At 48.8% G+C, this 25000-nt stretch overlaps 3 protein-coding genes across 3 annotated transcripts in view; 2 read left to right on the top strand and 1 right to left on the bottom strand.

The window, feature by feature from the left end:
- cfap206 (cilia and flagella associated protein 206) overlaps positions 1-2119 on the top strand; it is an 8150-nt gene extending 6031 nt beyond the window's left edge. The window contains exons 11-12 of the mRNA XM_066658895.1: positions 840-983; positions 1281-2119. Coding sequence (XP_066514992.1) covers positions 840-983; positions 1281-1508 — 372 coding nt within the window. The 3' untranslated portion in view covers positions 1509-2119. The remainder of the gene's footprint in view (positions 1-839; positions 984-1280) is intronic.
- A 1082-nt stretch (positions 2120-3201) lies between these two features.
- LOC136682453 (E3 ubiquitin/ISG15 ligase TRIM25-like) lies at positions 3202-7785 on the top strand. Its single transcript, XM_066658893.1, has 6 exons — positions 3202-3916; positions 4028-4123; positions 4361-4594; positions 5505-5658; positions 6506-6565; positions 7150-7785. The coding sequence occupies exons 1-6, from the start codon at positions 3326-3328 to the stop codon at positions 7674-7676; spliced, it is 1662 nt and encodes a 553-aa protein (XP_066514990.1). The 5' UTR covers positions 3202-3325; the 3' UTR covers positions 7677-7785.
- Positions 7786-10179: 2394 nt separating this feature from the next.
- il20ra (interleukin 20 receptor, alpha) overlaps positions 10180-25000 on the bottom strand; it is a 21864-nt gene continuing 7043 nt past the window's right edge. Inside the window, exons 2-8 of the mRNA XM_066658894.1 lie at positions 21397-21523; positions 20749-20951; positions 16745-16920; positions 14004-14148; positions 12301-12440; positions 11446-11796; positions 10180-11200 (exon numbers count right to left, since the gene is read on the bottom strand). Coding sequence (XP_066514991.1) covers positions 10784-11200; positions 11446-11796; positions 12301-12440; positions 14004-14148; positions 16745-16920; positions 20749-20951; positions 21397-21523 — 1559 coding nt within the window. The 3' untranslated portion in view covers positions 10180-10783. The remainder of the gene's footprint in view (positions 11201-11445; positions 11797-12300; positions 12441-14003; positions 14149-16744; positions 16921-20748; positions 20952-21396; positions 21524-25000) is intronic.

Here is a 25000-nt window from a genome sequence, read left to right on the forward strand (position 1 = left end):
GAGAACACACCACACTTCTCACAGACAGTCACCCGGAGGAAACCCACGCAGACACAGAGAGAACACACCACACTCCTCACAGACAGTCACCCGAAGGAAACCCACGCAGACACAGAGAGAACACACCACACTCCTCACAGACAGTCACCCGGAGGAAACCCACGCAGACACAGGGAGAACACACCACACTCCTCACAGACAGTCACCTGGAGGAAACCCACGCAGACACAGGGAGAACACACCACACTCCTCACAGACAGTCACCCGGAGGAAACCCACGCAGACACAGAGAGAACACACCACACTCCTCACAGACAGTCACCCGGAGGAAACCCACGCAGACACAGAGAGAACACACCACACTCCTCACAGACAGTCACCCGGAGGAAACCCACGCAGACACAGAGAGAACACACCACACTCCTCACAGACAGTCACCCGGAGGAAACCCACGCAGACACAGAGAGAACACACCACACTCCTCACAGACAGTCACCCGGAGGAAACCCACACAGACACAGAGAGAACACACCACACTCCTCACAGACAGTCACCCGGAGGAAACCCACGCAGACACAGAGAGAACACACCACACTCCTCACAGACAGTCACCCGGAGGAAACCCACGCAGACACAGGGAGAACACACCACACTCCTCACAGACAGTCACCCGGAGGAAACCCACGCAGACACAGGGAGAACACACCACACTCCTCACAGACAGTCACCCGGAGCGGGACTCGAACCCCCTGTGATTAATTAATCAATTTTAATCAAGCAACAGCCCTACTGAAAATATCTGGAACAGCCAAAGGTGAGCAGTGTGTGTGTGTGTGCAGATGCAGTCAGGAGAGACACTGCTGGTGAAACCCATCACTAAATGTGACAGCAGCACACAGACGGACACACACCTCCTGGAGAGCAACATCGTTAAATCGTACGAGTGGAACGAGTGGGAGCTCCGGAGAAAAGCCATCAAGCTGGTGAGCATCCCTCCTGCGTCCCTTTATCTGATCAGCCACAAGATTAAAACCACTGCCAGCTGACGTGACTAACACTGATGACCTGGTTACGCTGCTGGCATAAGTGAAGGGACAGTTCTTGAAGTTGATGATGGACGCAGGAGAAATGGTCTGAAGGGGCCCCTACACAGCACTCAGCAGGTGGTTTTAAAGTTGTGGCTGATGGGTGTATGTACCCAGTAGAGTCGATATAATAAGAAAGAACAGACGAACGAAACCTTGGATGATGAATGTTGTGTTGTTGACCGCTCCTCCCAGGCGAACCTGCGCAGTAAAGTGACCCGCTCCATTCAGACCAATCTGAGCCACATGAGGAGGACCAACAGCAGCCAGACCTACCCTCCCAGAGACGCCGGCTCCCAGACCAAGAGAGACGGCCAGAGCAACGTCCCCAAACCCCAGATTTACCTGGCCGGACTGAGAGGAGGCCAGACCTCAACCACCCACATGGTCCGGGTCGATCTGACCAGAGCTGTGGACGAGTAGCTCCTGGGTTCACCTCAGTAATAATCCTGTTCTCTATGGAATCACCTTTAATCCAGTCGGTGCATATCCTGTTCCTCACTTTCAGACTGCGAGATTAGTCCGTGTTGCGTGTTCCGTGTTGTCACGGAGGAGGGGGTCCCGATCTGCTTACGCTACCACAGGTCCAGCCTCCCGGACGCTGAAGGAACATCGGAACAACTTTAAACTCCAACCTGGACCAGCATGCCTCAAGCGAGGGGACAGTCCTAACACCCTGCAGAACCCAGGAAACCCAGCTGGGTCACTCCCTTAAGTGAGGGGAGAGTCCTAGACCCTGCAGAACCCAGCTGGGTCACTCCTTTAACCGAGGGGACAGTCCTAGACCCTGCAGAACCCAGGTGGGTCACTCCCTTAAGTGAGGGGACAGTCCTAGACCCTGCAGAACCCAGCTGGGTCACTCCCTTAAGTGAGGGGACAGTCCTAGACCCTGCAGAACCCAGCTGGGTCACTCCCTTAAGCGAGGGGACAGTCCTAGACCCTGCAGAACCCAGCTGGGTCACTCCTTTAACCGAGGGGACAGTCCTAGACCCTGCAGAACCCAGGTGGGTCACTCCCTTAAGTGAGGGGACAGTCCTAGACCCTGCAGAACCCAGGTGGGTCACTCCCTTAAGCGAGGGGACAATCCTAACACCCTGCAGAACCCAGGGACCCCAGGGCAGTAGTGACTTTAACCTTTTGTGAGTTTAAAGTTGTCTCTTGAGATTGTGTGTTTGTGCTCTAGGTTCCCTGGGTTCTGCAAGGTGTGAGGATTGTCCCCTCACTTAAGGGAGTGACCCAGATGGGTTTTGCGGGGTCTAGGACTGTCCCCTCAGTTAGTGTTGATGCCCTGCTCCTCCAGGTTGCAGTTTAAAAGTCCCTAGTGTCCAGTGTCCCTTTGAGTCCCGGGGCTGGATCTGTGGCAGCACGATCGGACCCGTGGTTCCCCTGTGTTCCTGTAACACTGAGAACAATTGAACAATTTTGTTTTTAAATTCTGAAATAAAGAGTTTGAACATGTGTGAGACGTGTGGCCTGCAGTCATTTCAGCTCTAAACACTGTCTGGACTCAGGACACTCATTGGTGGGAGCAATTACCCACAATCCACTGCGATTCTGTGAGGTTTCACACATAAAGTGATTACAAAAGTAGCTCAGAAACGGAGAGAATTCAACTCTGCATCTGGAAACTTTTCACTCTCCCTCTTTAATCTTCACCTCTCTCTCTCTCTCTCTCTCTCTACCTCTCTCTCTCTCTCTCTACCTCTCTCTCTCTCTCTCTCTCTACCTCTCTCTCTCTCTCTCTACCTCTCTCTCTCTCTCTCTCTCTACCTCTCTCTCTCTCTCTCTCTCTCTCTCTCTACCTCTCTCTCTCTCTCTCTCTCTCTCTCTCTCTCTCTCTCTCTACCTCTCTCTCTCTCTCTCTCTCTCTCTCTCTCTCTCTACCTCTCTCTCTCTCTCTCTCTCTCTCTCTACCTCTCTCTCTCTCTCTCTCTCTCTCTCTCTCTCTACCTCTCTCTCTCTCTCTCTCTCTCTCTCTCTCTCTACCTCTCTCTCTCTCTCTCTCACTCTCTCTCATATGCTCCCCCCTCCCTCCCTCTCTCACTCAATCAGGAAGCCACTCCCCTCTGTTCAGACGAAACGAAACTGAGTGAGTTCACAGGGTGTTGTTCCCTTTTTCTCCCTCTCTCTTTCGCTCTCTTTCACTTTTGTCCTCTCTCTATCGCTCTCTCTCTCTCTCTCTCTCTATCTATCTATCTATCTATCTTTCTCTCTCTCTCTCAGTGAGTGAGTGCAGGAAAATGGCCGAGGCCAGTATCTCAGTGGATCAGGACCAGTTCATGTGTCCAGTCTGTCTGGATCTGCTGAAGGACCCGGTGACCGTTCCCTGTGGACACAGCTTCTGCGTGGTGTGTATTAACGGCTGCTGGGATCAGGAGGATCAGAAGGGGGTCTACACCTGCCCCCAGTGCAGAGAGATCTTCACTCGAAGGCCAGTCCTGCGCAGAAACAACATGCTGTCTGACGTGGTGGAGAAAGTGAAGAAGACAGAGCTCCGCGCTCCTGCCCCTGCTCCCCGTTACGCTGGCCCCGGAGACGTGGAGTGTGATTTCTGCTCCGGGAGGAAACACAAAGCCATCAAGTCCTGCGTGACGTGTCAGGCCTCCTTCTGCGGAGCCCACCTTCAGCCTCACTACGACGTCCCTGGTCTGAAGAAGCACAGGCTGGTCAAAGCCTCCTCGCGGCTCCAGGAGAGGGTCTGCTCTCAGCACGACAGGCTGATGGAGATCTACTGCCGCACCGACCGCCGCTGCATCTGCGAGCTGTGTACGATGGACGAACACAGGGGCCACGATACTGTCGAGGCTGCGGCCGAGAGAACCGAGAAACAGGTGAGAAACGGGAGCACTTCAGAGCTCCTCTGTCTCAGTCTCAAAGCTGTGCCCGATGATGCGGACCCCTGGGGTCTTTTGCTGGCGCTAATGTCGATGTCTTACCTCTAGTCTCAGCTGGAGGAGGTGCAGAGGAGAACTCAGCAGAGAATCCAGGAGAAACAGAAGGAGCTGCGGGAGATGAAAGAGGCCGTGAGCGATATTAAGGTGAGTAGAGAACAGAGAGAACAGTGCGGGCTTCGGACCAAGGACCAGCCAGTCAGACATAGCTAATTCCCTGCATGTGGAAACACTCTCTTTCTGGCACACACACCGATGCTGGACACTTTAACCCTTCACAGTCCAAAGTATAGACCATATGTCATTTGGAGTTACAGTGAGAGGGTGGTTGAGAGTAGGGCTTGACAGTGACCTCCATCTTGTGTGTGTGTGTGTGTTCTGCAGCGCTCAGCACAAGCAGCAGTGGAGGACAGCGAGAGGGTCTTCACTGAGCTGCTCCGCTCCATTGAGAAGAAGCGCTCTGAGATGACAAAACAGATCCGAGCTCAGGAGAAGGCCCAGCTGAGTGGAGCTGAAGAGCACCTGGAGAAACTGGAGGAGGAGATCTCCGACCTGAAGAAGAGACGCACCGAGCTGGAGCAGCTCTCGCACTCAGACGACCACATCAGCTTCCTCCAGGTAACACACACACACTCTCACACACTCCCCATGGAGGAACCTGCTCCTCAGACAGTCATCACACGTAATTCCTTACCATTTCCCACCAAACGGTTCTTGAATCAGTTTAGGACTCACTTCAATGAACCGTCCTCCTTTTGATGGGAACTAATGGTACGTCATCAGCGGGGGGCGCTGGGGGGACTAGGTTCCAGCATCACTAAGGATGTATCTGCTCCAGAGCCTGAGATAAAAGGATGGAGTCAGGACAGAGTCATGGTTAATCCACTGTTTACAGCGTGGTGAGATCACAGTGAGATATGAGACACGTGGAGATGATCCAGAGCTCTGTAGTACTTTGGATTGTGGTTCCAGAGCCGTTTTGCTGATCTGAGAACTGTAAAAAGAGCCTGAAAATGGCTGCACACTAGAGTCACGTTCACCACATCCCAGAACACATCCAGATGGAGCATTTTCCTGTTTGTATTTCCTTTTATTTCCTTGTGATTTTGTTTCCAAATCAGAAACCGGGTGTTTGTGTCATTTTCATGGTATTACTGTGTTCACTGTTCATTATGGGATAGATTACAGGTCAGAAAAGGTCTGGATGAATAAACATCTGTTCAATGATTACACTTTCTTTGGACGGAGTTGGCACAGAGAGTGATTGCACAACAAAGCCATTGTCCTCACGTCCCTCATCTCCTGTCCCTTCTTCCTGCCTCAAGAAAAGAACTTCACAACTACTGGCATTAGTCAGAAGACTGGACGGTGTATGTACATTTACAACAGTCTCCCGGTCTCCATTTCCCCATTTCAGAATTTAAAAAAACATCTGGTTCAAAGTCACAAGGAAATAGCTCTGAGATCATTCAGTCTTTCGCTGCATTCGAATCCCTCTCTCTCCGTTGTGTGTCTCCTCCCGATGTAGAGCTTCCAGTCTCTGTGTGTCTCCGCTGGACGCAAGGCCTCACCCAGCGCCCCTGTCCCTCGCCCTCTCTCGCTGGATGGAGTGAGGAGATCTGTGGCTGAGCTGAAAGAGCAAGTGGAGGACGTCTGCAAGTTCAGGAAAGTCTCTCCACGCGGTAAGAGCCGGTTCTGCACAGGAACGGGAGGAACCTTTACTTCCACAGAGAGAGAGAGAGAGAGACACAGAGAGAGACACAGAGAGAGAGACAGAGAGACGGACAGAGAGAGAGAGTGACAGAGAGAGAGAGAGAGAGAGAGAGAGTTACAGAGAGAGAGAGAGTGACAGAGAGAGAGAGAGTTACAGAGAGAGAGAGAGTGACAGAGAGAGAGAGAGTGACAGAGAGAGAGAGAGTTACAGAGAGAGAGAGAGTGACAGAGAGAGAGAGAGTTACAGAGAGAGAGAGAGTGACAGAGAGAGAGAGAGACAGAGAGGAGAGAGACAGAGAGACGGACAGAGAGAGAGAGTGACAGAGAGAGAGAGAGAGAGAGAGAGAGAGAGAGAGTTACAGAGAGAGAGAGAGTGACAGAGAGAGAGAGAGTTACAGAGAGAGAGAGAGTGACAGAGAGAGAGAGAGACAGAGAGGAGAGAGACAGAGAGACGGACAGAGAGAGAGAGAGACAGACAGAGAGAGAGAGAGAGAGAGAGTGAGAGACAGACAGAGAGTGTGTATGAGAGAGAGACAGAGAGAGAGAGAGTGAGACAGAGAGAGAGACAGAGAAAGAGAGAGAGATCGAGAGACAGACAGAGAGAGAGAGAAAGAGAGAGAGAGAGAGTGAGAGACAGACAGAGTGAGAGTGTGTATGAGTGAGAGAGAGAGAGAGAGAGAAAGCAAGACAGAGAGAGCGACAGACAGAGAGCGAGAGAGAGAGAGTGTGTATGAGAGAAAGAGAGAGACAGAGAGACAGAGAGAGATAGTGTTTCTTATTGAGTCCTCTCATGAAGTTTTCTTCCTGTCTCCACAGCTGCCGCAGTTCAGAGGACATTGCCCATACAGCCAAAAGCCAGAGAGGATTTCCTGCAGTGTATGAACACACACACACACACACACACACACACACAGGTACTAAAGTCCCAGGTCCCAGTTGTCCCATATCCTCTAATATCAATAATACGAGTTCAGCCGTAAGCACGTGACATTGACACACTACACTGTTACTACCTAAGAGGATGTGATCAACTGTTGCTATGACAACACACATCCTACCAAGCAGGAGCTGCGACACTGTCTGCCACTTCATCAAACTCTGAAACTGAAATGTCTCCCTCCACCCTGCGTAGTGCACAGTGTAGGTCATAACACAACTAAAGTAGTGCACTGTATGTCGACTAATAAAACTATAAGCTTCATGTCCCTGTGTCTAACAGAGCACTGTCCACAGGAAGTAGTGTTAGTTCTACTGTCTGTGAAGTAGTGCACTGTGTAGGGAGTAGGGCACTTTTTTCGTATACTCGACTTTGACACCAGTAACTGTACTACACACTCAAACACTACTCAGTGTTATTATGAAGTGTGCATTTGGGACACAGCCCCTGCTTCCTCACACAATCTAATGATCAAGCCCTGCTTCAGCTGGACCACTTATAACGCCCTCTCTCCTCTGGTCAGACTTCCACCGGCTGACCCTGGACCCCAACACGGCGAACCACGACCTCGTTCTGTCCGAGGAGAACCGAGCGGTGAGGTGGAGCGGGGTGCAGCGGCGCTACCCCGATCATCCCGAGAGGTTCGACTACTGGAACCAGGCGCTGTGTGTGGAGAGCGTGCGTGGACGCTGTTACTGGGAGGTGGAGTGGGAGAGAAAGAGAGGGAGCTGGGTGGGGGTTTCGGTGTCGTACCGAGGGATCGGAAGGAAAGGAGAGAGTGAGGAGTGTGTGTTCGGACGCAACGCCCTGTCCTGGAGTCTGCTGTGCTCCTCCGTCTATTCTTTCTGGCACAACAACGTCGAGACCAAGCTCTCGGGACCTTCCTCCAACAGGATCGGAGTGTACGTGGATCACGACGCGGGGATCCTGTCCTTCTACGACGTCTCGGACACAATGACCCTGCTGCACAGCGTCCACACCACCTTCACGCAGCCGCTGTACGCCGGGCTCCGAGTGTCTGGGGTGGCCAAGCTGTCCGATGTGAAATGATGCATGTGTTGTATAATGTTCTTGTGTAATCTCCTACTGAGTCATTTCATTTTCTACACGTCTGTTTCAGGGTCAGAGCAGGAAATACTTATCGAAATAAAGCCCTGAGTAGTTCATTCATTCATCTGTGCATTTATTCATTCATCTTCTGTAAACAATCGCTGTGGGTCTGGAGACTACACAGAATCATTGGGTACAAGGCTGGACAATCACACACTCACCCTGTCACTCACACTCTCACCCAGTCACTCACACAGTCACCCAGTCACTCACACACAGTCACCCAGTCACTCACACAGTCACCCAGTCACTCATACAGTCACCCAGTCACTCACACAGTCACTTACACACACTCACCCAGTCACTCACACACTCACCCAGTCACTCATACAGTCACCCAGTCACTCACGCACACTCACCCAGTCACTCACACACTCACCCAGTCACTCATACAGTCACCCAGTTACTCACACACTCACCCAGTCACTCACACACTCACCCATTCACTCTCACACATTCACCCAGTCTCTCACACACTCACCCAGTCACTCACACACTCACCCAGTCACTCATACAGTCACCCAGTCACTCACACACTCACCCAATCACTCATACAGTCACCCAGTCACTCACACACTCACCCATTCACCCTCACACACTCACCCAGTCACTCACACACTCAACCAGTCACTCATACAGTCACCCAGTCACTCACACACTCACCCAGTCACTCACACACACTCACCCAGTCACTCACAAACACTCACCCAGTCACTCACACACTCACCCAGTCACTCACACACACTCACCCAGTCACTCACAAACACTCACCCAGTCACTCACACACTCACCCAGTCACTCACACACTCACCCAGTTACTCTCACACACTCACCCAGTTACTCTCACACACTCACCCAGTCACTCACACACTCACCCAGTCACTCACCCAGTCACTCTCACACACTCACCCAGTTACTCTCACACACTCACCCAGTCACTCACACACTCACCCAGTCACTCACACACTCACCCAGTCACTCTCACACACTCACCCAGTCACTCACACCCTCACCCAGTCACTCACACACTCACCCAGTCACTCATACAGTCACCCAGTCACTCACACACTCACCCAGTCACTCTCCCACACTCACCCAGTCACTCACACACTCACCCAGTCACTCATACAGTCACCCAGTCACTCACACACTCACCCAGTCACTCACACACTTACCCAGTCACTTACACACACTCACCCAGTCACTCACACACGCACCCAGTCACTTACTCACTCACCCAGTCACTCACTCACTCACCCAGTCACTCACACACAGTCACCCAGTCACTCTCACACACTCACCCAGTCACTCACCCACTCACCCAGTCACTCACACACAGTCACCCAGTCACTCTCACACACTCACCCAGTCACTCTCACACACTCACACAGTCACTCTCACACACTCACCCAGTCACTCACACCCTCACCCAGTCACTCACACACTCACCCAGTCACTCATACAGTCACCCAGTCACTCACACACTCACCCAGTCACTCTCACACACTCACCCAGTCACTCACACACTCACCCAGTCACTCATACAGTCACCCAGTCACTCACACACTCACCCAGTCACTCACACACTTACCCAGTCACTCACACACACTCACCCAGTCACTCACACACGCACCCAGTCACTTACTCACTCACCCAGTCACTCTCACACTCACCCAGTTACTCTCACACACTCACCCAGTCACTCACACACTCACCCAGTCACTCACACACTCACCCAGTCACTCACACACTTACCCAGTCACTCACACACTCACCCAGTCACTCTCACACACTCACCCAGTCACTCACACCCTCACCCAGTCACTCACACACTCACCCAGTCACTCATACAGTCACCCAGTCACTCACACACTCACCCAGTCACTCTCACACACTCACCCAGTCACTCACACACTCACCCAGTCACTCATACAGTCACCCAGTCACTCACACACTCACTCAGTCACTCACACACTTACCCAGTCACTCACACACACTCACCCAGTCACTCACACACGCACCCAGTCACTTACTCACTCACCCAGTCACTCACTCACTCACCCAGTCACTCACACACAGTAACCCAGTCACTCTCACACACTCACCCAGTCACTCACCCACTCACACAGTCACTCACACACTCACCCAGTCACTCTCACACTCACCCAGTCACTCACACCTGTACATGAATGAACAGAAGGCTGCTGTTGTGTAGTGTGGTTGTGTAACCAGAAGAGGGAGCCAAATTTCCTTCGACCTAATTCCAACCTTCCCTTCCTGTACCTACCCTTACACTAACTGACCATTATAACAGCAGCACTCTGGGATCTCTGGGAGCTGTAGGTCCGTGTTCATGACCACAGCTCATCTGTTCATCTGTTGAGGACGTGTTGACTGTGTGTTTTCTCAGAAGTAAAGACGGACAGATGACTTTATTCTGCAGAGGAGCTTTATTACAGCGAACATAAAGATAAACAGAAAGACTTAAGGAAAATAAACCACAGTTTGAGCATAGTACACGCAAACACTCTCTCTCTCTCTCTCTCTCTCTCTCACTCACACACACACACACTCTCTCTCTCTCTCTCTCTCTCACTCACACACACACACACACACACTAAAATATCTTCATACATGTAACTTCATTTACAACAAAGTGCTTTTAAAACCTGTTACATTTTCTTTACAGAGCCTGGCCTCCACTGACGACACAGGAGCACGGTTACAGAGTGTAGTCCACGCATTGTTAGTGGGTGTGAGTGGATCAGACACAGCAGTGCTGTTAGAGTTTTTATAACCCTCAGTATTCCAGCACAGGCGTCCTGAGCACTGAACAACAGGGTGAAAAAGGGCTAACACTCTGTAATTATAGAACGACACAGAGCCCCCGAGTGGTCGGTGGAGCTGAGAGAATTGTATATAAGTGCATAGAAATATAAACCAGACCTCAGAATCAGTATTACACTATTAACACTAGCCCATTTTGTACCTAAATAGAGGGAGTGCACTGGAAGCTGTGTAAAAATAAATGTCTCTCTCCTCAGAGTTCATTCCGGATTGCTCTGGATCCGCAGCCCCCAGTCTTTCTCCATTTTTGCAAAGACGTCCTCCTCAGCGCCGCTCTCCTGTGAAACCTGTCTGACCACCACGCTGGTCAGGATGTTCTGCACCTCCGCTCGGCTCTCGGCCTCTTTCCTCTGCTCTGTGTGTGCACTGGGAACGTCTGAGTCCACGTGGCAGAGCAGAGGGATAGTTAGCACCCCGGTCCTGGGGTCCCAGTCTAAAAATGTCCCCTCCTGCTTCACCTCCTCCTCCTGTTCCTCTGCGTCCACACACGTCCTCCCTCCCTCTCGGTCTCTCTGTCTCACCTCGGTCTGGGCCGCGTACGCACCGATCGGACACTCCGAGGAGGCCGTGGGTGAAGGGGTAATGTCGGGCTCAGCTCCGGAGGAGTGAACACAGACCTATTGGGAAAAGGAGAACGAAGGGAAAAACACATGAGATGGTTTTACTTTTATACTGACACCGAAACAACTTTTAATGCAGCAGAGGTGAATGCAAACTGCCCAGATCTATCACATCATCTGCACCATGGGCAAAGAAGTGGAGCCCTGACTCGCCCCCCTCCCCAGTGGCCACACCCATGTTTCATGGTAAACCCCACCCCCCTACCCCACTGTAAACATCTCTTGGAGATGGAGCCACTCACGTTCGGCTGGGGGTTCTTTAAGTGAAGCAGCAGCCCATAGTCTTCACCCAGGAAGCTGTGATTGGACAACAGGTCTGATTCAGCGTCTGATCCCACGTCTGATCTGGCGTCTGATTCAGCCTGGGGTTCAATATCCTGTGGGGCATAGGACGGTAGAATACCCCCAGGCCCGCCCTCTCCTCCGAACGGCAGAGCCCTGAGGGGCAGCAGATGCTCATTCTCACCAGACAGACCTCCAGACCACACCTTAGACTCTGTGTCCACGCTGGTGGAGATCAGGTTCAGGTTGATGATGGTGAAAGGTTTCTCAGGCTGGAACATCTTCGGTGTCTGATGCATGTGAACCACATCCTGCCGACGGGAAAAAAAGGGAACAATTACTCCGTCATATCTCAGTATTTCCTCCTTTTCGTGTGTGTATTGTTCTTAATATCTCTGCCGTTCCACCTTTAAACTGCTGTAATTCCTCCTTAATACATCACTAGGAACTGTCCCACAAGCATTTCTCTCTAGTGTCTCCTTGATATCACAGCGCCACCTTAATAGCTCAGTAATGTCTCCTCCATTTCTGTGTGATTCCACCTTAATATCTGTCTACATCTAGATATTTGTAGAATTCTTTCCTCCTTAAGAGCTGCAGGAGTTAGATTTTCATAACTAGGTACTCGCTGAACACGTTAAGGTGGAATGGAAAAACAGGTTTAGGTGCCAGAATGTAGTGTGTGTGTGTGTGTGTGTGTGTGTGTTTAACTGTGTTCTTTATCTGTGTCCTGGTTTTGGCAGGAAGTTTGATTCGTGGTGCAGCGCTCGTGCTCTGGCGGCGTTTTTGGACGCGGTTGTTTTTGCGTGGCTCACCGTGCTCATGGGAAGCTTCTGCCTATGGCCGCAGATGTGGTAATAAAGGAATCCTCCGAGTGCAGCAAACACAAACAGACAAACAGCTGTGGGGATGACACCTCCCAGAATCAGCACCAGCATCTGAGTGGAAAACGGATCTGAAAGAGGCACAAAAGAGCGATGACTCAATGCACAACTCGACTCTGTGTAAATGTGTATAGTCTTATTACTGTGTGTGTGCATGTGTTTGTGCGTGTGTCTGTGTGTGTGTGTGTGTGTGTGTGCAAGTGTGTGTGTGTGTGCAAGTGTGTGTGTGTGTGTGTGTGTGTGTGTGTGTGTGTATGTGTGTGTGTGTGTGTGTGTGTGTGTGTGTGTGTGTGTGTGTGTGTGCATGTGTTTGTGTGTATGTGTGTGTGTGCGTGTGCGTGTGTGTGTGTGCGTGTGTGTATGTGCAAGTGTGTGTGTGTGTGCGTGTGTGTGTATGTGCAAGTGTGTGTGTGTATGCTTGTGTGTGTGTGCGCGTGTGTGTGCAAGTATGTGTGTGTGTGTGTGTGTGTGTGTGTGTATGTGTGTGTGTGTGTGTGTGTGTGTATGTGTGTGTGTGTGTGCATGTGTGTGTGCGCGTGTGTGCGTATGTGCATGTGTGTGTGTGTGTGTGTGCAAGTATGTGTGTGTGTGTGTGTGTGCAAGTGTGTGTGCGCGTGTGTGTGTGTGTGTGTATGTGTGTGTGTGTGTGCATGTGTGTGTGCGCGTGTGTGCGTATGTGCATGTGTGTGTGTGTGTGTGTGCAAGTATGTGTGTGTGTGTGTTTGTGTGCAAGTGTGTGCATGTGTGTGTGTGTGTGTGTGTGTGTGTGTGTATGTGTGTGTGCATGTGTGTGTGCGCGTGTGTGCGTATGTGCATGTGTGCGTATGTGTGTGTGTGTGCGTGTGTGCGTATGTGCATGTGTGTGTGTGTGTGTGTGTGTGTGTGTGCGTATGGGTGTGTGTGCGCGTGTGTGCGTATGTGCATGTGTGTGTGTGTGTGTGTGTGTATTGTCGGGTCCTGTGCATTATGCCAAATAACAAATGCACTTTGAAGCTGCTTCATTCCAAACACAGATTCACACAGGGTTTCACACCTCACCCCTTAGAGGCCCATCCTGTCGACTCCAAACATTCCTAAAGACTCTTAAACACTGAAGTTATACCCTTACAACAGCCGTCACACGAGAGGTTTCCGCGTATGGGATTTAATTTTCAAACCTTGCCCTGTCCAGGTTTTTAATGCACCATGCCACCTTTTCATACCTTTAGGAGCTCCTCCCTTTTAGACACGGATTCCTGTGATGTTTGACATTCCAGAACACAATGTTTTTAAGAAGGACTGAAAGCAGGAGGAAGAGGAACTGCCCTGAGAACTTCAGGGGGAAAAGCCCCAGAGTTAAACCCGATTAATGATTCACAGGAAGTAGAAGTGAAACTCAAGTGCAGTGGCCAAAACAGGTCGAGTCAGAAGAACTAAGAAAGCACTGCGACTGATAGAATTCATTCAAAGTTCAGGAAACGGTTTACAATAAAGATCATGGTCAAACCCCGCCCTGATCCTTATCCTGAACTCCTGCTCTGATTCAGCTAGGTGTTTATTCAGTGGCCCCTCAAAGAGCAGAGAGGAATAAAATAAACTTAAATAAACAACGTGAGTGAAACCTGAACAGAGCCCGCACTCTTCTCTCCTCTCACCTGGTGGAACCGTGATGCAGGTCCACTCCGACTGGACGCTGGCCAGAGGTAAAGACAGCGAATGGGCCTCGGCCTTCACGCAGTGCTCGACCTCGTACTCCAGGGGACCCAGCCACAGAGAGTCGTTCTGCAGACTGAAGTGTTGCTGAAAAATCAGAACCAGAATCGGAATTTATTTATTCAGTGACATGTGACGCACTGCAAAGACGACACAAGTTCAGAGACAAGTTACAGCACTAACAATGTTTAACTAAAGAAAAATAAACCAAAGCTAACAGATAAGCACAGTAAATGGGCAGGTATGGTATCCCAGTTGGTTGCTAAGTTGTTGCTAAATGAGTGCTATCGGTGGTGCAGCAGGTAGTGTCTCAGTAACAGCTCCAAGGTCCTGGAGGTGGTGGGTTGGAGTCCCGCTCCGGGTGACTGTCTGTGAGGAGTGTGGTGTGTTCTCTCTGTGTCTGCGTGGGTTTCCTCCGGGTGACTGTCTGTGAGGAGTGTGGTGTGTTCTCTCTGTGTCTGCGTGGGTTTCCTCCGGGTGACTGTCTGTGAGGAGTGTGGTGTGTTCTCCCCGTGCCTGCGTGGGTTTCCTCCGGGTGACTGTCTGTGAGGAGTGTGGTGTGTTCTCCCTGTGTCTGCGTGGGTTTCCTCCTGGTGACTGTCTGTGAGGAGTGTGGTGTGTTCTCCCTGTGTCTGCGTGGGTTTCCTCCGGGTGACTGTCTGTGAGGAGTGTGGTGTGTTCTCCCTGTGTCTGCGTGGGTTTCCTCCGGGTGACTGTCTGTTAGGAGTGTGGTGTGTTCTCCCTGTGTCTGCGTGGGTTTCCTCCGGGTGACTGTCTGTGAGGAGTGTGGTGTGTTCTCTCTGTGTCTGCGTGGGTTTCCTCTGGGTGACTGTCTGTGAGGAGTGTGGTGTGTTCTCCCTGTGTCCGTGTGGGTTTCCTCCGGGTGACTGTCTGTGATGAGTGTGGTGTGTTCTCTCTGTGTCTGCGTGGGTTTCCTCCGGGTGACTGTCTGTGAGGAGTGTGGTGTGTTCTCCCTGTGTCCGCGTGGGTTTCCTCCGGGTGACTGTCTGTGAGGAGTGTGGTGTGTTCTCCCTGTGTCTGCGTGGGTTTCCCCCGAGTGACTGTCTGTGAGGAGTGTGGTGTGTTCTCCCTGTGTCTGCGTGGGTTTCCTCCGGGTGACTGTCTGTGAGGAGTGTGGTGTGTTCTCCCTGTGTCTGCGTAGGTTTCCTCCGGGTGCTGTGTTTTTATTGCATAATTGTTAGATTATTAATAGGGCAGTTGCTATGATGGTTGCTAAGGTGCCCTAGGGTATTGCTAAATGAGTGCTATATTGTGGGATGCCAGGTGGTTGCACGGCTGGTTACTAAGGTATTTCAGGTGCTCGATAAATGCCCCAGGTGTTGCTAAAGTGTTTCTGTGGCGTTGTTATGGTATGATTGTTAGGTAACTTCTAGGGCAGATGGTGTGATATTTCAGGTTGTTGCTAAGGTACATTGCTAAGAAATTGCTAAGTGAGAGCTATAGGGTTAGTGTTACTTGGGTGTTTTTATTTTATGTTTGCTTGGCCAGTTGCTATTGTATCTCAGGTGCTTGCAAAATGGGTGCTATGGTGTTGCTAAGCAGTTTCTAGGGGGTAGTTATGGTATGCCAGGTGGTGGCTAGGTTAGCTAACCCTTGTGCTTGCTATGTTGCTACAAATGCTAAGTTGCTAAGTTGTTGATAAATGGGTGTATGGTGTTGCTAAGCTGTTTTTTTTTTTGCGTTTGAGATGGTAAGCCATGAGGTAGCCAGGATGGTTGCTATGGTATTGGTAGTTGTTAAGGGCAGATGGTGGATAATTTAAAGCTAAATGGGTGCTATGGTGTTGCTAAGCAATTTCTAGGGGGTAGTTATGGTATGCCAGATGGTTGCTAGGTTAGCTAACCCTTGTGCTTGCTAAGTTGCTTCAGATGCTAAGTTGCTAAGTTGTTGATAAATGGGTGTATGGTGTTGCTAAGCTGTTTTTTTGTTTGCGTTTTAGATGGTAAGCCATGCGGTAGCCAGGAAGGTTGCTATGGTATAGTTGCTAACGGCAGGTGGTGGATAATTAAAAGCTAAACGGGTGCTATGGTGTTGCTAAACGTCTATTTGTTTAGATGATTGCTAGGATGGTGTACCCCGGGTGCTTCCTATGGTGTAGCTAAATGGGTGCTAATGTGTTGCTAAGGTGTTTAATGTGATGGCTTTTTTAATGTTATCCCCCGGTGGTTGTGAACGTTTTACAAGTAGTTGCAGAACAGAGGTGATTTGTTAATGGGTTAATCGATGGTTGGACCCAAGGCTTGTTAGCGTCACAGTACGATGAGTAAAGCTTAATAACTTCAGGCAGTGTAGTGTTTCCCAGAATGTGGGGCGTGAACACCGCCGGTGTGAAACTATTCTGTTGTCACTGAGCCTCTGTTAAAACCCAGTTTTTTGTCTCTGACAGTTATATGGATATGACTATGTTTTGTATATGACCGTCACTGGATTATAATAGCTATAGGATTGTATGTCATCTTCATGGCGACTGAGCCCTGCCCCAACACCGGACACCGCTGTCATTGTTGCTGTGTTCAGATTGATGTTGCAGAACCTCAAGCTCCAGATCAGATTTCTCTCTGGTTTACAGTGATATGTGTCACAACAGCTGACCCTGCATCTGCCATGTGTATGAAATAACACGAGAGAGCACTAAAGAAGGACGGGCTGCGTGGAGACTGACCGTGTGTTTGCTCTTGTTGTTCAACACGGTGATGTCGTAGGTCATGTGGGGGTACATCTTCCAGAGTGAGGGTCCTTTCTTCACCCCTCCTCTCCTCCATCTGAACGGACCCTTCAGCGTCACCCCGATGAAGTTCTCCAGCGCGCTCAGCTTCACGTGTGGAGGCCCCATCATCGCTGTTCACAAATCACAGACAAATAATGGGTCGCTTACTTACAGAACCGTTTTAATGCTTAGATACCTTTGCTCTAATAACAGTTATAGTACATGAAACATTGCTGTGAGGATTTGATGGCAGCCAACATCAGATACTAATGTGGGAATATTGGTCCTGGCCACTTCAAGCTCAACCCCAAGGTAAAGGAAGGAGAGCCAACACTTCTGAATCTCAGTGCTGGGGCTTTACAGACCTCTAACTGACACTTGGCATTGGGATGGAGACCTGAGGCTCATGGGCAGCTGCTCCAGAGCGCCTGATCCTATTGGTCAATGCTTTTCTGTAGAAATTATACAAGCAGCAAATGTGCCATAACAAATTGTAACAGATGTCTAGACACGTTTGGATATAAAACACAGATAATAATTCAATATTCTACTACTCCTACTACCACACTCCTCACAGACAGTCACCCGGAGGAAACCCACGCAGACACAGAGAGAACACACCACACTCCTCACGGACAGTCACCCGGAGGAAACCCACGCAGACACAGAGAGAACACACCACACTCCTCACGGACAGTCACCCGGAGGAAACCCACGCAGACACAGGGAGAACACACCACACTCCTCACAGACAGTCACCCGGAGGAAACCCACGCAGACACAGAGAGAACACACCACACTCCTCACAGACAGTCACCCGGAGGAAACCCACGCAGACACTGAGAGAACACACCACACCCCTCACAGACAGTCACCCGGAGGAAACCCACACAGACACAGAGAGAACACACCACACTCCTCACAGACAGTCACCCGGAGCAAACCCACACAGACACAGGGAGAACACACCACACTCCTCACAGACAGTCACCCGGAGGAAACCCACGCAGACACAGAGAGAACACACCACACTCCTCACAGACAGTCACCCGGAGGAAACCCACGCAGACACAGGGAGAACACACCACACTCCTCACAGACAGTCACCTGGAGGAAACCCACGCAGACACAGGGAGAACACACCACACTCCTCACAGACAGTCACCCGGAGGAAACCCACGCAGACACAGGGAGAACACACCACACTCATCACAGACAGTCACCCGGAGGAAACCCACGCAGACACAGGGAGAACACACCACACTCCTCAGAGACAGTCATCCGGAGGAAACCCACACAGACACAGAGAGAACACACCACACTCCTCACAGACAGTCACCCGGAGGAAACCCACGCAGACACAGGGAGAACACACCACACTCATCACAGACAGTCACCCGGAGGAAACCCACGCAGACACAGAGAGAACACACCACACTCCTCACAGTCACCCGGAGGAAACCCACACAGACACAGGGAGAACACACCACACTCCTCACAGACAGTCACCCGGAGGAAACCCACACAGACACAGGGAGAACACACCACACTCCTCACAGACAGTCACCCGGAGGAAACCCACGCAGACACAGAGAGAACACACCACACTCCTCACAGACAGTCACCCGGAGGAAACCCACGCAGACACAGGGAGAACACACCACACTCCTCACAGACAGTCACCTGGAGGAAACCCACGCAGACACAGGGAGAACACACCACACTCCTCACAGACAGTCACCCGGAGGAAACCCACGCAGACACAGGGAGAACACACCACACTCATCACAGACAGTCACCCGGAGGAAACCCACGCAGACACAGGGAGAACACACCACACTCCTCAGAGACAGTCACCCGGAGGAAACCCACGCAGACACAGAGAGAACACACCACACTCCTCACAGTCACCCGGAGGAAACCCACACAGACACAGAGAGAACACACCACACTCCTCACAGACAGTCACCCGGAGCAAACCCACACAGACACAGGGAGAACACACCACACTCCTCACAGACAGTCACCCGGAGGAAACCCACGCAGACACAGAGAGAACACACCACACTCCTCACAGACAGTCACCCGGAGGAAACCCACGCAGACACAGGGAGAACACACCACACTCCTCACAGACAGTCACCTGGAGGAAACCCACGCAGACACAGGGAGAACACACCACACTCCTCACAGACAGTCACCCGGAGGAAACCCACGCAGACACAGGGAGAACACACCACACTCATCACAGACAGTCACCCGGAGGAAACCCACGCAGACACAGGGAGAACACACCACACTCCTCAGAGACAGTCATCCGGAGGAAACCCACACAGACACAGAGAGAACACACCACACTCCTCACAGACAGTCACCCGGAGGAAACCCACGCAGACACAGGGAGAACACACCACACTCATCACAGACAGTCACCCGGAGGAAACCCACGCAGACACAGAGAGAACACACCACACTCCTCACAGTCACCCGGAGGAAACCCACACAGACACAGGGAGAACACACCACACTCCTCACAGACAGTCACCCGGAGGAAACCCACACAGACACAGGGAGAACACACCACACTCCTCACAGACAGTCACCCGGAGGAAACCCACACAGACACAGGGAGAACACACCACACTCCTCACAGACAGTCACCCGGAGGAAACCCACGCAGACACAGGGAGAACACACCACACTCCTCACAGACAGTCACCCGGAGGAAACCCACGCAGACACAGGGAGAACACACCACACTCCTCACAGACAGTCACCCGGAGGAAACCCACGCAGACACAGGGAGAACACACCACACTCCTCACAGACAGTCACCTGGAGCGGGAATCGAACCCACAACCTCCAGGGCCCTATTTTAAAGTCAGTTTAATGTTATTAATATTGACAAAGCAAAGAAGTTGTTGTCTGAACGTGATGTTCATTTTATTTTTTTTTGGAGGTTTTTATGTGGCTTTTTTATTGTTCAGCATCGATATCGGAATTATATCGCATCGACCAGCTCTAAGCACAGTGGAAAAATCAGATACTTTCACCAATAAAATGAGTTATTAATGATTGTAAATGAGTTGATTCCTTTGTCTTTATGACAGGGTCCAGGCTGCGTTTATTGAAGGTAAACACTGTGTTTATTGAAGGTAAACCTGCTGTGAATCTGCGCTTTACTAAAGAGCAAAGTACAGAGAAACTTTATTATCCTCATCACCTTTATCTGGACTCACGTAATGATCCAGGTGTGTACCGTAAGTGACACAAAGTCCAATCAGTTACACAAACAAGGGAAATCTCTGCCGTTACTGCAATCTCCATTGACGCTCAGCCCCACGAAACACAACAATAACAAATTTTCGGTGGAAAACGCTTCAGTGGCTCCTAGGCTGCTTTTATGTTGTCTCTTATGTTTGGCGTACAGGTTGCTATGGTGTTACTAAAGTGTGTCTTGCTAGTTGCTATGGTAACCCAGGTGGTTGATTTTGCGATTGCTATGGTAACTCAGGTAGTGGCTAAGGTGTTTCTGGTGGTCATGTTTGTGGTTGCTATAGTATTTTAGGTAATTGCTAAGGTGTTCCAGGTGGTTGCTAGGTGATTACTGTGGTACTTAATGTGGTTTCTAAGGTGTTCAAAATGGCTGTTACTATAGTATTTCTGGTGGTTGCTAAAGTGTTCCTACTGGTTGCTTTGATGATTATTATGGTATTTCAGGTGGTTGCTAAGGTGTTCCATGTGGTTGTTATAGTGGTTGCTATGGGGTCCCTACTGATTCAGCAATGGCTTTCACCATAGTCCATTCATCCCATCCATCTCTCCATTTGTTTATCAATTATCTTTTCATCCATATATCCAGAGTTCATCCAGCAAATCATTCAACCATCCATTCATTTATTCATCCAGTCACTCATCAATTCATCCATTTATCCATTCATTTCTGAACTCGAACTCACTGTCAGTGAAGGGTCTGAAGCGCCTGGTGGTCTCCACCCACTCGGAGTGTGTCTGTGGCCCGTTGGCTCTCACCCTGCCGAAGTAATCCTCAGTGATGTCACGCATCTGATCTGTGACATCACACTCTGTGTGTGTGATGTCACGGCACTGTTCGACTGGGCTCCAGACCACCTGCATGCTGCCGCCCACAGAGTCCCCGTATCTGCCCCCACAGAGACACAGCACATCATTACATGTAGTTACACAGTTTGTGTGTGTGTGTGTGTGTGTTTAACCTACATTAAAGTATCACTAGGTAAGATTTGGTATTTTTTCTCCTGGACTTTCCTATGTCTACGGTTTGAGTTTAATTTCACAGCATTGTCCTTAAATAAGGTGGAGGGAGGGGGATGTGGTTTCCTACCCTCCTTCAGAAGTTACACAGTGCAGTTTCTGCAGTGCTGAGCCCAGAAAAGCAATAACAGAGGCTCTATCCTCCCTGTTACAGCTCAGTAGACCATCACAGTGATTCTGAAGGTGAAATTCTAAGGTAAAAAATCTACCAAATGTCACTTTAAATCTCTTTTTCTTCTTTGAAAACCATGGATTCCTCAGTGACATATGAATTATGTTGCGATGTGTTTGAAATTAGTGTTTTTCAGACTCACATGGCGTACTCCACGGTGAAGGTGGTGCCGGGGTTGGAGCCTGGTCCTGCGCTCCAGCGAAGTGTGTTCCTCAGATTTACAGAAAAGAAGTGAACGTCCTGAGGAGCAGGGACCACGGCTCCTTCACCTGAGGACAGAAGATCTCTGTTAGTGTAAGGATCATAATCAGATACGGATTTCAGAGAGAGTCAGAGAGAGAGAGAGAGAGAGAGAGAGAGAAAGAGAGAGAGAGAGAGAGACTCATTCATTCCTCTTGAGAAAGAAGACACTGGAGTTACTGTAAACCCGTTTTATCCAAGTAAAATCTGACCACTTTTCTATTTGTGTCTTTGTACAATTCTAAGTCAATTCAAAGACTCTCTCTCTCTGTCTCTCTCTCTGTCTCTCTCTCTCTCTCTCTCTCTCTCTCTCTGTCTCTCTCTGTCTCTCTCTCTCTCTCTCTCTCTCTGTCTCTCTCTGTCTCTCTCTCTCTGTCTCTCTCTCTGTCTCTCTCTCTCTGTCTCTCTCTCTCTTTCTGTCTCTCTCTCTCTGTCTCTCTCTCTCTTTCTCTGTCTCTCTCTCTCTGTCTCTCTCTCTCTCTCTCTGTCTCTCTCTGTGTGTCTCTCTCTCTCTCTCTGTCTCTCTCTTTCTCTGTCTCTCTCTGTCTCTCTCTCTCTCTCTCTCTCTCTGTCTCTCTCTGTCTCTCTCTCTCTGTCTCTCTCTCTGTCTCTCTCTCTCTGTCTCTCTCTCTCTTTCTGTCTCTCTTTCTCTGTCTCTCTCTCTCTCTCTGTGTGTCTCTCTCTCTTTCTCTTTCTCTTTCTCTCTCTGTCTCTCTCTGTTCTCTCTCTCTCTCTCTCTCTCTCTCTCTCTCTCTCTCTCTAAAGTGGTATCTGAATGGGTACCAAAAGATCATCAGGTTGGTCCTGGAACAGCATTGTCTCTTCCCTCAACATCCACAGCTGAAACCTGAATTGTTCTCTGGTGTGTGTGTGTGTGTGTGTGTGTGTTTACCGCCATGCCTGACTAAAATGCAGAGGCACAATTTTTCTTTCTACCGCTGTGCAATGACAGTAAAAGCACTTTCCACTTTTCTCATTAAATAAGGGTTGCTTTAACTGAGGGTTTTCACCCACCCACACACACACACACACACACACACACACACACACACACACAGACACACACACACAGACACACAGAGCTTTCTACTGAAACGTTGGGGACTCTTTCTTTTCCTGAAAAGTAACATTTCACTTTTGGAGTTGTTTATGTCCCAGACGCTAATGGGACTTTTACTTTGTAGACAGCGCTTTATTAAAGGTCTGTGAGGATATGATACACACATCTGACAGAACACAAAGTCTGAATGTAAACAGTGCAGTGGTTTAAGCAGCAGTGAAGGTGAAGGAGGTCTTTGGTTTTCAGGGCGGAAATCTGGAGCACACACACACACACACACACACACACTCTAGACTGTGACACACTTATACCCGCACGTACTTACACACACATATGAAACCCTGTCTGGCAGGTGAGCTGAAAGATTTCCTGTTCTTTCATTTTATGGGAGCAGAGTTTTACACACACACACACACACAGACACACACACACACAGATACACACATGTGCACAGGAAATAAGAAACATAAATTCTTATATAATATTGAAGTTCAAAGTTAGCGCTGTGGGTGTGTGTGTGTGTGTGTGTGTGTGTGTGGGTGTGGGTGTGGGTGTGTGTGTGTGTGCTTAACCATTTCCAAGTCAAGCCCAGTATTTACTGTTACTGTCCCATCCCTAGTTTATCATTAAACTTCTTCAGGAGCCAGTGATGACAATTTTTCATAATCTTTTTTAAAATACACAATAATAAAAAGAGATGTTTTCTGTGTGTGTTGTTGTGATATTTAAAATAGATCGTACTTCTGCTTGGAAATGTCAAGTGTCAAACCGAAGTGTTTCCTGATCCCTGAGCTTCTTTGTGTAAGAGGCTTGTAGAAGGGACCTGTGGTTCCACTGAGCACCACAGTGAAGAGTTCTAACAGAACGAGGTATTTCACCCCAAACTCCATCTGTCTCTACGCCTCCTTCATTTAATGAAGCAGAGGATTCAGAGAAAACTGTGTGTTGATGGTAGTGTTGTTATTTATCATTCACTGCCTGAGATCCTTTTAGTCTCCGCAGAGTAACCGTGTTCTTATCCGACTGAATACATATGAGCGGTGGAATGAAGGTTAATAAAAATACTACTTTAGGATTTTTACCTTTGTATATATTTTACTTATATTATAGAATATAATATCATTACTGTCACTGCATAGTGCCATGCCCCTAGAGTCGCACGCCCCTGACCACAGCTGTTTACAATAAAAAATATACTAAACACAATGTAACAAAATGTGAAAATATGTCAATTCACAAAACTATTACCGCTGTAAACAGTGTAAACAGTATTTAGTGTAAAGAGAGTAAAAGTATAAACTGTGTAAACAGGGTAAACAAAGAAAACTGTAAACAGAATAAACTTAACAGTGTAAACAGAATAAACTGTAAAGAGAATAAACTGTAAAGAGTGTTAACCGAAAAAACTGTAAACAGTGTAAACAGAATAAACTGTAAACAGAATAAACTGTAAAGAGTGTAAACAGAATAAACTGTAAAGAGTGTAAACCGAATAAACTGTAAACAGAGTAAACAGAATAAACTGTAAACAGTGTAAACCGAATAAACTGTAAACAGAGTAAACAGAATAAACTGTAAACAGTGTAAACCGAATAAACTGTAAACAGAGTAAACAGAATAAACTGTAAACAGAATAAACTGTAAACAGTGTAAACAGAATAAACTGTAAAGAGTGTAAACCGAATAAACTGTAAACCGTGTAAACAGAATAAACTGTAAACAGAATAAACTGTAAACCGTGTAAACAGAATAAACTGTAAAGAGTGTAAACCGAATAAACTGTAAACAGTGTAAACCGAATAAACTGTAAACAGAGTAAACAGAATAAACTGTAAACAGTGTAAACCGAATAAACTGTAAACCGTGTAAACCGAATAAACTGTAAACAGTGTAAACCGAATAAACTGTAAACAGAGTAAACAGAATAAACTGTAAACAGTGTAAACCGAATAAACTGTAAACCGTGTAAACCGAATAAACTGTAAACAGTGTAAACCGAATAAACTGTAAACAGAGTAAACAGAATAAACTGTAAACAGTGTAAACAGAATAAACTGTAAACAGAGTAAACCGAATAAACTGTAAACAGTGTAAACCGAATAAACTGTAAACCGTGTAAACAGAATAAACTGTAAAGAGTGTAAACCGAATAAACTGTAAACAGTGTATACAGAATAAACTGTAAACAGTGTAAACCGAATAAACTGTAAACAGTGTAAACAGAATAAACTGTAAACAGAGTAAACCGAATAAACTGTAAACCGTGTAAACCGAATAAACTGTAAACCGTGTAAACAGAATAAACTGTAAACAGTGTAAACAGAATAAACTGTAAACAGAATAAACTGTAAACAGTGTAAACCGAATAAACTGTAAACAGTATAAACAGAATAAACTGTAAACAGAATAAACAGTAAAGAGTGTAGACCGAATAAACTGTAAACAG

Source organism: Hoplias malabaricus, unplaced genomic scaffold (assembly GCF_029633855.1).
Source record: "Hoplias malabaricus isolate fHopMal1 unplaced genomic scaffold, fHopMal1.hap1 scaffold_70, whole genome shotgun sequence".
In the NCBI taxonomy this organism is placed as follows: Eukaryota; Metazoa; Chordata; class Actinopteri; order Characiformes; family Erythrinidae; genus Hoplias; species Hoplias malabaricus.